Source organism: Gigantopelta aegis, chromosome 3 (genome assembly GCF_016097555.1).
Source record: "Gigantopelta aegis isolate Gae_Host chromosome 3, Gae_host_genome, whole genome shotgun sequence".
Lineage (NCBI taxonomy): Eukaryota > Metazoa > Mollusca > Gastropoda > Neomphalida > Peltospiridae > Gigantopelta > Gigantopelta aegis.
Window position 1 is genome coordinate 28,664,176 of NC_054701.1, and position 16,417 is coordinate 28,680,592.

The 16,417-nt window shown below is 39.3% G+C and overlaps 2 protein-coding genes across 2 annotated transcripts; both read left to right on the forward strand.

Moving 5' to 3' along the window:
- Positions 1-1,551: 1,551 nt before the first annotated feature.
- LOC121368576 (embryogenesis-associated protein EMB8-like) lies at positions 1,552-5,707 on the forward strand. The gene is made up of 2 exons (XM_041493315.1): positions 1,552-1,653; positions 4,547-5,707. Exon 2 carries the CDS (start codon positions 4,589-4,591, stop codon positions 5,705-5,707), a length of 1,119 nt encoding a protein of 372 aa, XP_041349249.1. The 5' UTR covers positions 1,552-1,653; positions 4,547-4,588.
- Positions 5,708-11,216: 5,509 nt separating this feature from the next.
- Positions 11,217-16,395, forward strand: LOC121367833 (protein ABHD15-like). Its single transcript, XM_041492228.1, has 2 exons — positions 11,217-11,300; positions 14,790-16,395. The coding sequence occupies exon 2, from the start codon at positions 14,833-14,835 to the stop codon at positions 15,928-15,930; it is 1,098 nt and encodes a 365-aa protein (XP_041348162.1). The 5' UTR covers positions 11,217-11,300; positions 14,790-14,832; the 3' UTR covers positions 15,931-16,395.
- Positions 16,396-16,417: the final 22 nt, after the last annotated feature.

Below are 16,417 nucleotides of genomic sequence, written 5' to 3' on the forward strand. Positions count from 1 at the left end.
TACCTAAAATATGTTAGTCGAAAACATTTTACAATAGTTGCAAACTTAGAATAGTCCATTTAGTTAATCCCCCACTCCCAGAAACGTCACTCGACAGTATATAGTCCCAGGCCCGTAGGTGTGTGTGTGTGTGTGTGTGTGTGTGTGTGTGTGTGTGTGTCTCTCTCTCTCTCTCTCTCTCTCTCTCTCTCTCTCTCTCTCTCTCCTCTCTGTCTCTCTCTCTCTCTCTCTCTCTCTCTCTCTCTCTCTCTCTCTCTCTCTCTCTGTGTGTGTGTGTGTCTGTGTGTGCAGCCCCTCACTCGATGACGAAAATGTACCTTTTCCCCCCTACTATATATAAATGTAAAAATGTGGCTTGTGTCCACCCACCCCTACCACCCCACTATGGAGGCTGTGATCCCCCACTATAGGACGTACCCCCACTCCAGATATCATTCCTACAGATTCTATATACCCCTCTTTATACACAATTCTCTGCACACGGGAACGTAGCCCAGTAGTAAAACGCTCATCTGATGCGCGGCCCGTCTAGGATCGATCCCCGTCGGTGGGCCCATCTGGCTATTTCTCGTTCTTAAATAAAAGAATTTAACGATACCACAAGAGCACATTGATTATTCAATTATCGGCTATTGGAGTTTGTTTTGTTTAACGACAACACCAGAGTACATGATTTATTAATCATCGGTTATTAGATGTCAAACATACGGTCATTTTGACACAATCATAACGAGGAAACCCGCTACATTTTTCCATTAGTAGCAAGTGATCTTTTATATGCACTATCTCATAGACAGCATAGACAGGATAGCACGTACCACGGCCTTTGATATACCAGTCGTGGTGCCGGCTATTGATAACTGACAGTCATAACGAGGAAACCCGCTAAATGTTTCCATTAGTAGCAAGGGATCTTTTATATGCACTTCCCCATAGAGAGAAAAGCACATACCACGGCCTTTGGCCAGTTGTGGCGCACTGGTTGGAACGAGAAACAACCCAAATTAGTTGAATGGATCCACTATAATGGTTCGATCCTGCGACGCAAAAACCTCAGGCGAGCACTTAACCGACTGAGCTAAATCCCTCTCCCCCCCCCCCCCCCCCCCCTATTTTCTCGTTATAGCCAATGTACCACGACTGGTATATCAAAAGCTGTGGTATATATACTATCCTGTCAGGGATGGGGCATATAAAAGATCCCTGGTTACCAATGAAGAAATGTAGTGGGTTTCCTCTCTAAGACCAGACTATACATTAAAATTAACAAATTTCGGACATCAAATAGCCGATGATTAATAAATCATTGTGCTCTAGTGGTGTCATTAAACAAAACAAGCTTTAGGCCGAATTGCCTGCACACACACCTGCCTTCGTGTAAAAATATATACTGGACTAGTATGTGTGTACATCCAACGCCAATACAATAAATAAGACCTCCGATGCAGCCGACTGTTTTAGCTCCAGGACCGAGCTGATTAATAATTTATATCGATTCCGCGTACATCACACGATTGGCTCGCCCAACATCGACCTTTCTGGCTATTGACCCTTCAATATCCACACTTTCTCATGACTGGACTTTTTTTAATATTCGGCTAATTTCTTATATTTTCTACTGAGATGTAAGCACTTCGCAGACGACACTCGAGGGTAAGTGAGATAAAATTATTGATAATTAACTGCAAAGCGCTTAGTCAAGTAGAAGTAGTAAATGATGGTAATTTATTCGTAAACGCCGATCAAATAAACAAAGGGAAGCAACTCAAGAATGATTTTTGAAACAAATGCAAAAAGTCACACATGACTGAGCTAATGATTACGCTTGTTATAAAAGACAAAAAGAAAAGAAAAAGGCGTGTTTGAACCCCCGTGAAATAAGCACGTTAATACCAACGAAACAAACAAATAAAAATAAAACCATAATGTCTTGAATCGGCAATCGGTGGAAGAGGGATGCCAGTCGGGTGAACCTATAGTCTGCCCCATACTCGTATAAAAATGTGGTTTTTTTTGTAAATAATTTCAGTTTGGTTTTATGTAAAAAGAGAAGTAAAAGTTTTTTGGAAATAACCCCCCAGCTCCCCCCCCCCCCCAAAAAAAAACCCCAACCTATTTTTAATTTTTTGTGTGCACTTTACTAAACAATCCGCTCAGAAATAAATAACTTGTAGTGAAGTCCATAGTATGAAAAAAAAAAAAAGGCATTCCCTGTCGTATGGACTATAGGAAAAAACCCATAATAAAATTTAAACAAACTTGTCTAGTTTGTTCTGTTTATCGACATCACTAGAGCACATTGATTTATTAATCGTCAGCTATTGAATGTCAAACATTTTGGTAATTTGGATTCGTACTCTTCAGAGGAAAGTTCAGGAAACCCGCTACATTTTTTTTCAAGAGATCGTTTATATGCATTATATGCACCTTTCTAGAGACAGGACAGCACACACCACGGCCTTTAATATACCAGTCGTGGGGCACTGGTTAGGACAGGGGAAATCAATCAGAGAATGGGTCCACTGAGGTGGTTCGATCCTACGACGCAACCACCCCAATCGAGTGCTCTAGCGACTTAGTCCTCGCCCCGCTTTATCTCGGTACTCGGAGGTTAAAAGTTTAGGTATATATTTAACTAACTTATTTCAAGAATAGTATTAAACCGTGTTCAAAAGGTTACGTGTATATTTAAATAAATGATGTCAAGGATGGTTCTTGTTTTCGTTAACACAAAAATCGTCACAAATAGATAGAGATATGGGAACTGGGGATAGATACGCAAATGTTTAGTTACTATGTTGATAAATAATGTATGAATCAGAAGCAATTTAGCTGTGCATAATGAAAGTCATACCTAGCGAGAAGAGGGCAGGTAATTGATCTGTCTCTCTCTCTGTCTCTTTTTCTCTCTGTCTCTCTCATACACACACACACACACACACACACACACTCACTCTCTCTCTCTCTCTCTCTCTCTCTCTCTCTCTCTCTCTCTCTCTCTCTCTCTCTCTCTCTCTCTCTCTCTCTCTCTCTCTCTCTCTCTCTCATCAATTCCTTTTTATTTATGGAATTCAGATCTATGTGGATGATATATCATAATATATTTCCGGTTTGTTTTTTTCTTCTTCTTTACCGTTTCTGTTTTGTTTATTATTATTTATTTATTTGTGTGTTGTTGTTCAGGTCTGTCCGTTTCCTTGCTACATAGATCTGTTTGAATAATCCCGTTGTTTAAATTATTACCCACATATCTAAGAATTCTATTTTGCCTATGGAATGGATGGATATTGTTTGCGTGTGAAAAAAACGACTTGAGTCCTTTTGTTTGACTAGACATTTAAAATATAATTGACCAAAAATATTACACAAGTAATTATTGTTGTGTTACGGAGAGGTTTTACTTGTATCATAGTACTCCTTTATTAAAAAAGTTCTAAATACTACACCTGCCTCTCTTTTTTGCTTATAATTTTGCATAATTGTTGGTTTTCACTATTTCTCAATTTTTTGCATTCCATAGTAAAAGAATCCAACACTACTTAGTACTTTCATAAACAATATTACCCCTTAAAACGAAATTCTCCCTCCCTGGTTCTTGATTGTCTAATAATTTGAACATGGGCATGTATATACATTTCTGTTTATCGGTAGAACAAGATTGTCACGAATATTTTTGTATAAAAGATCCACACAGAAATTCAAAACGTGTTCATCCCAACCCAATATTGGCTAATAGCGCAATACACCATCAGAATAGAATATATATAGAATATGTTAACGACACCCCAGCCAGCACAAAAAATACATCGCCTATTGGGAGTTAAACTATGGTAAATCCAAAACATTAAGTGATGATCAACACACACACACACACACACACACACACACACACACACACACACACACACACACACACACACGCGCGCGCGCGCATACATATACATACATATATATATAAATTCATCAGATAACCTAACCAGTATATGATAATTTAAACATATTTTATTACCGTAAAAATAAACGATGTTTGGGATCGACCAAACGGACAGTAATATTAATAGTCAGCATAACATATATATGGTAATAAATCTACGTTCCATCTTTCATTATAATTATAGATACTGGCTGGGTCAGTTTTAGCCAGCAGTAAATTGGGTTTCCATTTACCATAATTAATTTAGCTTTCATTTAACTCGATTTATAAACACACACAGCTGTTGCTACTGATTAAATGTTCATTCATTCCTTTAGACTTGATTTTCCTATTAAAATGTAGTACAATGTGTGGAGTGTGGAGTGCGGAGTGCATAAGTGCGGAGAGAGAGAGAGAGAGAGAGAGAGAGAGAGAGAGAGAGAGAGAGAGAGAGAGAGAGAGAGAGAGAGAGAGAGAGAGAGAGAGAGATATCATTTTGACATATAGTGTAAGAGAGGAAACCGTTACATTTCTCCTTTACATGCACCATCCAACAGACAGGATAGCACATGCCTGTTATAATGAGTAGGGTGAGTACCTTATTTTCTTATACTCTTTTTCTTCTCTTTACAGGTGGACCTGTTTTGCTATAACAGTTGAAGAAGCCTGAAAGCGATGGTATACTACACGGTGCCAGCAGCCCTGTCTGTTATCCTTGGTCTGGGTTTCCTGCTCTACTGGTATCGTCGACGAAATAAACCACACCTTCCAGCCCTCTACCACAGAGATTCCGACCTGCTGCGTTTTGTTCTCAACAAAGTATCCAGGTTAAACAAACCATTCCTGCCATGTTTCTGGCTTCAAAATGCCCACATTCATACCATTTTTGCGTCTATGCGGCGCACAAAAGCGCTGACATTCCACAGACAATACTTCGACTTGAGCGATGGAGGCGTCCTGGCTCTGGACTGGGTACAGAATGATCGTCTTGTTGATTCTAGTCCGATAGTTATCGTTCTTCCAGGACTGACCGGTGATGCCGACAGCGTGAGTAATCTCTGTGAACTGACGTCGCGCAGAGAGTACAGGACTGTGGTGTTTAACAAACGGGGACACGGGGACAGCGTCCTACTCACGCCGAAGCTGCAAGGATTCGGAGATCCTTCGGACCTGCGACAGGTAATCGAGTACCTGACGGAGACATATGAAAAAGCGTTCATCTGCGCGATCGGAATAAGTGCCGGTTCGGGGTTGCTGGCGTCGTATCTCGGCGAATACGGAGATCGTTCTCTGCTTGTGTGTGCGGTGGGGGTCTGTCCAGGATACGACACAATCGATCTGTTCTTCCGGAAAAGAGGCATTCCAAAGTTTTACGAGCTTCTGCTGTTGTCGAGTCTGAAGCAGCTGTTGAAGAAACACGACAAGGTCTTGTCGGAGCACATTGATATGGACGCGGCGTTGAGCTCCAGGTCCTTTGTGGACTTTGACCGACACGTCTACTGCAAGTTCTATGGCTACAACGACCCGCTGCAGTACTGGCAGCACAACAACCCCATGAAGAACGCTCGAAACATCTGTGTTCCTCTTCTATGCATCAGCAGTCTGGACGACCCGGTCTGCCTTCGTGATCACATTCCCTTTGATCTGTTCTTGGAGAAGGAAAATGTCCTGTTGGTTACTACCAAAAATGGAGGTCACTGTGGATTTCTGGAAGGGTGGGGGTCAGTGTCATGGGCAGACAATCTTGCCGTTGAATATGTCGATGCAGTTCTAGAATTTAAGAAATCACTATGATAATGACATTTTAGTTATAGATAGATTTTCTTTTTCTTCTTTAATACATTGTAAGTCGTGATATGAGGGCTGCCAGAAATGATCACATGAAATGGGCAGAAAGCATACTTTATAATACCTATACATACTACCCACAAAGTTACATTAATTAATGTAATTTGCATCAAATAAATATTCCGTAATTTCTGTTCTATCCAAAAGACACAAGGAAATAATGTCTGCGCTTCACATCTACCTAAATGATAATTGGAGCTCATGCCACACACCCGACTGATAATTTCTGGACCCTGTCCCACATACCCAACAGATATTGTCTGAAGCCCATCTCTACCACAGTCGTTCCAGCCAGTGCACCACGACTGGTATATCAAAGGCCGTGGTATGTACTACCCTGTCTGTGGGATGGTGATATAAAAGAACCCTTGCTGCTAATCGAAAAAAGTAGCCCATGAAGTGGTGACAGCGGGTTTCCTCCATCTATATCTGTGTGGTCCTTAAGCATATGTCTGACGCCATATAACCGTAAATAAAATGTGTTGAGTGCGTCGTTAAATAAAACATTTTCTTTTTTATCTCCCACAAATCTGATAATTTTTGAAACCTCTCTCATTCTGATTACTTTTGAAGCCAGTTTTACCCACCGATCTGATAATTTCTGAAGCCTCTCTCATCCACCCAACTGATAATTTCTGAAGCCTCTCTCATCCACCCAACTAATAATTTCTGAAGTCTCTCATCCACCCAACTGATCATTTCTGAAGCCTCTCATCCACCCAACTGGGTTAAGCCTCTTTTACCCACCGATCAGAAGGATCTCTCACCCACTGATCTGACAATTTCTGAAACCTCTCTCACCCACCTATTTGGTATTTCCTGAAGCCTCTTTTACCCATCCGATCTGATAATTTCTGAAGCCTCGTCCACCCCACCAATCTGATGATTTCTAAAACCTCTCTCATCCACCGATTCAATAATTTCTTGAGCCTGTCCCACCGACCGATCTGATAATTTCTGAAACCTCTCCCACCCACCGATATGATCATTTCTGAAGCCTCGCCCACCCACAGATATTATACTTTCTGGGGAGCCTCACGCCCATTCCACTGATCATTACTGTAATAGCTCTGTGAGTACTGAGGTAATGATTAGGGCCAGTATTGTGGTAGATCATTAAATTTGTAACGTAAACACCTTTCAAGATATGTATACTAGTAGGGTCATTTTCTTGGGATCAGTGACCATTTTGTTCCGTGCACATGGCCGTGTCTGCCTCTGCCTCTGCATGTGCCTGTGTCTCTGCCACTCAGTAGTAATACTTATTAAAAATTAGTGAAAACTTATACCTCATTCGTCCTTCTAGCTGATCTAGTTCCAGAGATATTACATTTTATATACGCATCGGCAGCTATTTTGAATATTGCGCTCTAGCCGAGTTAGCCGTCACTTTTCAGAGGTACATATGAGAACTTCTCTTCTAAAATAGTTCCGGTTGTCAAATCCATCAACAAAGAAAGGTAGGAACAAAATGGTCACGGATCCCAAGAAAATGACCATACTATAATTAATATTTTATTACTAAAATCTACCTTTTTTTTTCTTCTCGAAAACATTTTTTTTAATTAATAAGATACTTGTTTTCACAAATTCTTTTTAAATTTAAAACTTTTTTGGTTTAAAAATAGCACATAGTTTACAGTACTATGCATTTGATTAAATTCGAATTAGCTAGAAGGAGATGTTTGGATGTTTTCTTTAATACGGTACCGAATGACATCTCACTGTTTGTATGTATATTTGTTTGCATCTAGTCATCATTTTGAGATTAAACTTGTTGTCACCAATTCTTTATAAATTTAAAAGTTTTTGACTTTTAAATAGTACATACTTAATAATACTATGACTTCAGTTATATTGAAATGAGCTAAAGTGAGATGTTTGGTTTAATACAGTGCCGCATGGTAGTACATTATGTGTGTGTGTACGTATGTATGTATGTATGTATGTATGTGTGTTTGTTTGTTTGTATGTTGAGATCTAGTCATCACTTTTAGATTAAATTAACAAACGGCGCACGGTAGAATGTTTCTCAGTAATAGAGCAGCTGATAGGCCTGTGATAAATCGTAAGATATGACTCGTGATAAATCGTAGGATATAACCCGTGATAAATCGTAGGATATAACCCGTGATAAATCGTAGGATATAACCCGTGATAAATCGTAGGATATAACCCCTGCTATGGATTTATAGGGTTATTTCTCACAATTGTTATATGTCGACTTTGAATAGTCTTTTTTGTTCCTAATGTTTGGTATATTATAGAAAATAGTATGAATATGTAACAACGAATATATAGTTTGGATTTTAAACAACGAATGCTTTAATTTCAGTTATAATTATGGTATCGTCACATTGTTATTATACATAAGTTGGGGTTAGGGATGCCCTGTTTAACCATCTTAGTCCTCACGCAGATGATGAGCGTTTGAAAACGGCTTGCTTTAATAATTTATTCGCGTCTTTATTAGTAACGCGTTCCATTTCTATCTGCACATAGTGCATCCACTATCATCCACCATCATTATTATCAAAGGAATGGATATCATACATCTTAAAAAGTTCATTACTTGGGGCATTAATGTCTACACATTCCATATGATTGTGATTGTCGAGGTGTTTGAGACAGTTGAACACAGTTTTACAACTCTAAGAAAATAAACCAACACCAAACCAATAAGAATGTGTATTATACGTTACACATTTGAATATACGCAGAAAGACTTGTATTGGTCTTGTTTAGTACAAACGTCCTGATATTCAGGTCGTTCGAACATCTCGCCAACTGACAATATTTAAAATGAAGTATTAACGATACATTTTGCTGACACTGTTCCAGAATGGATCATAACATGGGGGTGGCGGGTGAGGGGTCTGGGCGAGAGGGTGCGATACTGTATACATGTAATTGGTATTTTATGCGTGGTGACACCCACCCTTCCCCTCTGTGGTACGTTCTGGAACAGCCCATTCCAAACAAGTTGGCTAATCATGGGAGCTGTTAAAATCACGTTAATGTATTCTTAAAGGGACTGTCCCAAATTATTACTAACACTAGCAAATCCATTTTTTATAACTGAAATTACATATTAATGATATTTTTCTGTTCAGAATATCTCTGTCTGTATAAACAAGGTGTTTGTTGTTGTCCTAATGTTTGTACTAGGCCAAACCAGATTTTACCTGCTAATAATTTCGTACGCAAGAAAAGCAAAACATATATCACGAAGAATATGAACAATGAATGCTACAAACATTAGCACGACAGCAAACACACTGGATATACAGACACTGGTGTTCTAAAGAAAATGTATTTAATTTATATTTTTAGTCGTCAAAAACGTCCTGTTATTCAAAAACATCTTACCACAGCTACAAACTTGGGAAAGTTCCTTTAAGGTTCTGAGAAATGCGAACGATTTTTCAAAATAATGTACTTTTTAAAAATCGTTAGACTTTCAATTTTCTTAGAATTTTGTTACGTGTTCTGCTTTATTGAAGAGTAAGAAAAAAAAAAAAAAAAAAAAAAACACATACAAATTTTCTTTTTATTCATTCTATTAATAATGTTTCTTGTTTAGGTTTTTAAAAATGTTTTCTTACAACAAATTTAGACACTGTTCACATTGTTAGTGTTAAACGAATTAATAAAGTGGATTTTCTCCATTTGTCGAGTTGTTGTTCAAGTAGTGTTGTTTGTAAGGTGTCAACATCGGCACGGCGTGTCTAGTTTGATTTTCCACTTGGCCGACTCGCAGTTGAACCGAATATGTACACAAAGTTACTGGTGTATACGACGGTAAGACAGGTATACATTATGTCAAGGTCATGGATGTCGGGTGTTCAGGTTGCACCCTATGAAACTGAAGGCTTCCGGTTAACGGTTCTGTAGTCGGGTGGTACTAGTGGGTTTATGTCTGGTGGTTTCTGGTTACTCGTTCGAGAGCTAGACGGATAGTTGGACGGTGTTACACACACACACACACACACACACACACACACACACACAGGTAGAGGGAGAGAGAGTGAAAGAGAGACAGACAGAGACATACAGACAGACAGAGAGAGAGAGAGAGAGAGAGAATTAATATCCATATTATAGGACAAAATCCGACAACACGTACGTGTTTAAGTGAAACATTGTTGAAAGAGGGTGCTATCGGGAGTTTTCCTGTAGTGTGTGTATTAATATTTAATATGTGAAATATTTGTTATCAGAAAACTCGAAAATGATTAAAGTAAACATAGAATTATTGTTCTTTTAGAGCGGGAATCTTTGCTTACTCTGTAGAAGAAAAATTATTATTATATATATTTTTTTTTGGTAAATAATTTCAGTTTGGTTTGACGTGAGAAGAAAAGTAAAAGTGTGTATGAGAAAAGGTGTTGTCTGTGGGAAAGACTATAGATCTCGAACGACAGAATAGTCGTTGCTGGCCCACGGTGTATAAGTATAGCCAGTGCACTATTTAGTTCAAGTTAGAACTTGTTTTGTTTAACGACACCACTAAAATACATTGCTTTATCAATCATCGGTTTTTGGATGTCAAACATTGGGTAATGTTTTATCATTAGGATCAAGGGATCTTCTATATGCACGTTCGTACCGATTTAACAGCACATACCACGGCTTTTGATTTACCAGTGATGGGACGGGGGAAAAACAATCGGAAAACATTGGCGTTTCGATCCTATGACCAAAGCACCTCGGGCGAGCGCTCTACCCACCATTGTTTAGAATATCAGTGCCGATACTATATGTGTTTCTAAAAGTTAAAAGTTTCTTTTGTTTAACGACACCACTAGAGCACATTGATTTATTAATCATCGGCTATAGGATTTCAAACATTTGATAATTTTGACATATAACCTTAGAGAAGAAACCCGCTACATTTTCCCATATAGCAAGGGATTTTTTATATGCACCATCCCACAGACGGGGTAGCATATACGCCTTTGATATACCAGTCGTGGTGCACTGGGTGGAACGAGAAATAGCCCAATGGGCCCACCGACGGGATATGTGATTCTGGTCGTCCTAATGTTTTTAGTAGCTCAAACTTCATTTTACTTCCTACTATATTTAGGGTCGAGGCGTAGCCCAGTGGTAAAGCGCTCGCTTGATGTGCGGTCGGTTTGGGATCGATCCCTGCCAGTAGGCCTATTGCGCTATTTCTTGCTCCAGCCAGTGCACAACGACTGGTACATCAAAGGCTGTGGTATGTGCTATCCTGTCTATGGGATGGTGCATATAAAGGATCCACCAGTCACCAGTTACAAGGTATCTATCATGTCCACTATATATATATATATATATATATATATATATATATATATATATATATATATATATATATATGTATATATATATGTTAATACATGACCTAATCTATCAGTATTTAACACAAATGTTAACATTGTCAATAGCAATGAGCTATATGTTGTTATGCAACCTTTACCTACGGTCGGCTGAATGAGTAACAAAACAAACGACAGGGAAATTCTGACTAACAATTTTTATTTTGGGTCAAAAACAGGTAAGTGCAAAACAATAGATAATGGGAACATGCGCTTATATATGGCACTAACTAACTATAAAACACGATTCGCATATATATTTTCATATTCGATTTGTATGATTTAATAATGAGCTTTAGACAACTTTTCTATATGCAAAATAGGAGGCAACGTATGACATCTGTTCATCGGAATGTTTAAACTTGCAACTAACAATAAAAAAAACATGACAGGTTATAGTCGGAGAAATGACGATGTGGGCGTTGGTCATTCTATTGATAAAATTCCACACTGACTTTATTAAGTTGAGTAGTGCTTAGTGACATATACAGGAGAACATGTATGCAAGGTAAAATATACAGTGCTCGTACGACATAATTTATCGCATTAACCTTTCAGGGCAATTGCCTTTTCTCCGCACAGTTAAATTATATGTGTATTATTATTTTATACTCTCCCTCTCTCTCTCTCTCTCTCTCTCTCTCTCTCTCTCTCTCTCTCTCTCTCTCTCTCTTTTTCTCACTGTCTCTCTCACTCTCTCTGTCTTTGTCTGTCTGTCTCTCACTCTCTCTGTCTGTCTGTCTGTCTGTCTGACTCTCTCTCTCGTTTCTCTCTTGTTTCTCTCTCTCTATCTATCTGTCTGTCTGTCTCACTCTCTGACTCTCTCTCTCTCTCTCTCTCTCTCTCTCTCTCTCTCTCTCTCTCTCTCTCTCTCTCTCTCTCTCAATAGCCCCCTGTAGAGCCCTCCTACTACTGATACAGTGATAGTATGATTATCATTATGTTACAGCTAATAAAAACATGTGTTGGTCTTGATTAAACTGTATTCACTGCATACGCAGAAGTAAATTACAGTCTATTATTTCTTCACTTTTCATATTCTGTATACGTTTAACGGACTGTGTTTCAGTACAGCCATTTTGTCAAACAACAGGTTTTGTAAAAATAAATTAATAAATAAATTGAAAAAAATGAAATAGCATTTGGCAAAATGACAGAAACCAATTGATCTATGGCGGTTGTCTGTCTGTCAACAGTTAAAATCGTCGGTATCAGAAGTGCAGAGTGTTTGTCATTGTGTTTGACACTAATAGACACAGTTTTATTCGTGTCTGCGACTATTGCGTTTTATAATTCATACAAATAAATTAATTTTTAGATTTAATTTTAACCTTAGTCTGTCCGTATATAGCTTTATGGTGCTTTATGATCAAGTTTGACTTTCATGTCGATTTACCCATTTTTGGCAGAGTTATGGCCCTTGAACTTAGGAGATATGAAAATTTGTTTTCCGGACTCTTGTTTCGTAATGCCTGAAGATATTGAGATGAAATTTTGTGTATTGCTTTATCATGTACTGTTACTGATCAAGTTTAAGTTTCATGATGATTTACCCACTTTTCACATAGGTATGACCCTTAAATTTCGGAGATACGAAACATTGTTGGGTCTGGTAGGGGACATGCATTGCTTTAGCAGTACTCTCAGAATGCATGTTCTATTGTTCAAATGCCTTATTACCCCGAGTGATGTGGATGACTATTGGTTGGCAGGCTAACTAACAGACGGACAGACTAACTGACTAACTGACTGACTAACTAACTGACTAACTGACTGACTGATTGAATACTTGGGGGCCGAATTTACAAAGCCTGTTTTTATGTTACACGCGTGTAACTACGTACAGCTACAATGCTCAGAAACATGTCTTTAAGAAACACAGGCTTGGTGCAGTAGGTTCGAATCCGAACGAAAGACTGACTAACTGTTGTAACTTTATTCAAAAGTATTACAGGTTTGTAGATTAACCAAAATTAAACCTTGATTGGATATAGGCACGTAAATAAAATTACTTCAGCTTGGTACAGTAGGTTCGAATCCTGTCAATATACACTTTGTGTTCTCATTGTTAGGCGCGTGTGCAGGGAGAGGGTTTCGGGTGGCGACCACCCCCCTCCACACACACACACCGCCCACTCAAGTAAATTTTCTTCTTTTTGTTTTCAAAATGTTTTGATTCGACCTCCCCCTCATAAAGTCTAGACCCCCCCCCCCCCCCCCCCCCCCCCGCTAAAATTGTAAATGCAACATTTGGCCTTGCATACGCTTGTATAACAACAGATGAAATAATGTACAGGATACGTTGGTCTCCAGCAGACACATTGTACTCGAGTTAAGTGTTTAATGTCAAATTGCTGTGCTTAAAATACCACACGCTCAAATGTCTTCTTTTACCCACGCACTATAGAATGTTTTATATAACTGGAGACGCAACCACGTGTGTCAAAGGAAAACTAGAGATCAGGCTATAAGTAGCTCATTTCATTTCATTTCAACTTATTTTCGTGCTTATATTTAGTTAATGTTCAAGCACGCTGTCCTGGTCACACACCTCAGCTGTTTGGGCTGTCTGTCCAGGACAGTGGGTTAGTTGTTAATTGTTAGTGGTTAGTGAGAAAAAAGAGGGTGTAGTGGCTTTACACCTACCCACTGAGTCGTTAAAACTCGCTCTGGGTGGAGCCTGTACATACCAGTCCGATGGCTTAACCACGACACCACCGAGGCAGGTCCCATTCTTAAGCTAGATTTTATATTTCACCGCAGACTTGTCGGCGAGTAGCTGACTCGCTCAGTCCTCCTCCTGTTTAAACATAATTCTCATTTTTCAGTCAATTCAGTATGATTTTAACACAGTTCATATTACATTTTAGTGCGTATTCGCTTGTCGCCTTTTAGTTTACCTAATACAAATTTTAATTTCAGTTACGCATGAGGTCGGCGATCAAAGTATGAATTGCCCTTTAGTAGGTCAAAAGGTTACGGCCGTATACATGTAGTTCTTTTTTATGATCATATTTAGGTCTTATTTATTATTGATAATGCATAAGTGGCATACTGTTGCAAAATCCCATGTGAATTATCGTCAATGATGTCAGTTTTTAATTACAAAAAGCAATTTAGCACAACGTGACAGTTTCAAAACGTGAATACATGTAGATTATTTAGTATAGGTTATTATTGTATAAAAAAAAAAGAGAAAAAAGAAAGAAATGTTTTATTTAACGATGCACTCAACACATTTTATTTACGGTTATATGGCGTCAGACATATGGTTAAGGACCACACAGATTTTGAGAGGAAACCCGCTGTCGCCACTACATGGGCTACTCTTTCCGATTAGCAGCAAGGGATCTTTTATTTGCGCTTCCCACAGGCAGGATAGCACAAATCATGGCCTTTGTTGAACCAGTTATGGATCACTGGTCGGTGCAAGTGGTTTACACCTACCCATTTGAGCCTTGTGGAGCACTCACTCAGGGTTTGGAGTCGGTATCTGGATTAAAAATCCCATGCCTCCACTGGGATCCGAACCCAGTACCTACCAGCCTGTAGACCAATGGCCTAACCACGACGCCACCGAGGCCGGTAAAACAAACAAAATGCATACACACTATATCGGATTTTTCGGGCGTTTATTAAACATATCTTCTTTTTTTCAATATTTGCAGAAAGTCTTTACTTACGGACTAGTGTCTTGTATGAGGGAAAACAATGTTTCTGACGATCATAATTGTGATTTTCATTCTTGTCATCATCTGGATTTTGGACAAGACGTGCTGGCAGACGCCGGCGCTGTTCTACAAACGCACGCCATTCACCGACTACATCGTTGAGAAAGTGCAACGTCTCTCCGCACCATACAAAGCCACTTTCTGGTTGAGCCACAACCGCCATTTTCACACTATAACCGCAACACGCTTAAGAAAACATATCAGTAAAATACAAATCAGCAGACAATATCTAGAACTCCAAGACGGAGGGGTTGTAGCCTTGGATTGGTCCAAACCGGATACGCTTGATGACTGTCGACCAATCCTGATCATTCTTTCAGGAATCGAAGGCAACATCAAGCTGACGTCATTTGTTTGCGCCAAGGCTGCAGAACTGGGTTACCGCACTGTTGTCTTCAACCGGCGTGGTCACGGCGGCAGCTATTTAACCACACCGAAGCTACAAAGTTTCGGCGATCCTTCGGATTTTAAACACGTCGTTGAGTTCGTGCGGAAAATATACCCACAGTCAAACCTCCTGGGCCTCTCGTTCAGCGCTGGGGGTGGTATTCTGATGTCATACTTGGGTGAGGAGGGAGAACGTGCCCAGCTGACGGCGGCAGTGCTTATCTCTCCTGGCTTCAGCCCTCTAGAACAGTCCACGTGCTTCCACTGGCTCTACGAGACACTGATAGTCAGGAGTCTGAAGAGAATAGTCCACCAGCACTCTCACGTGATATCTCCCCATATCGACGTGAATTCGGTCCTCAAGGCCAAATCCATCACAGAGTTTGACAAAAACGTTTACTGCAAATTTTACAACCACGACAATGTCGAGGAATACTGGAGTCACAACGACCCGATGCGCAATCACTCCAAAATGACAATTCCTGTGCTGTTTCTGTGCAGTCTTGACGATCCAGTTCTGTCGGCGGAATTTATTCCATATGACGTCATATCGGAACATTCTGATTGGATAATGGCGACGGTAGATAGGGGAGGTCACTGCGCCTTTCGTGAAGGAATAAATGCTGAACCGTGGGCGGAATGTGTGGCTTTAGAATATTTAGACGCTGTATTAAAATATGAAATAAAATAACAAATACTTGTCCTGAATAGAGTTTTATTACATACCTCTTCAATCTTACTATAGTGACAGAGACATTTTGAAACTGTGTGATAAATTTAACCGGAGCTTTTAAATGAGGAATTTTCGCTATGAGGTCTCGTGATATATATTCTTGCGCAGAATAAACTCGTGCAATAAATAGGAAGTGAAAACAATATGTGAAGTTCTGTATATTTATTTTATTAAACATAATAATGTGTGATACAAAATCACGCATGCATAGTATAGAGGGTTACGCGTCATTCTAGATTACCCACGATCCATAGCGGTCGGCCATGCTGGAAGGCATCGACATCTAATAATAGCTAGACCTACTTGTCGAATCTTTTTGTTAGATTTCGTTCGTCCTGAACCAACATAATGCCGACTACTTGCGGCATTGTCAGTTGTAATGCCCGCTACGGGAGAGACAAAATAAAGGATTTTTTAAAATTATTATTATTATTATTATTATTAT

What these genes read in the sequence shown, in the direction of transcription:
- LOC121368576 (XM_041493315.1), top strand. Translation starts at nt 4,589, where the DNA reads ATGGTATACTACACGGTGCCAGCAGCCCTGTCTGTTATCCTTGGTCTG.
- LOC121367833 (XM_041492228.1), top strand. Translation starts at nt 14,833, where the DNA reads ATGTTTCTGACGATCATAATTGTGATTTTCATTCTTGTCATCATCTGG.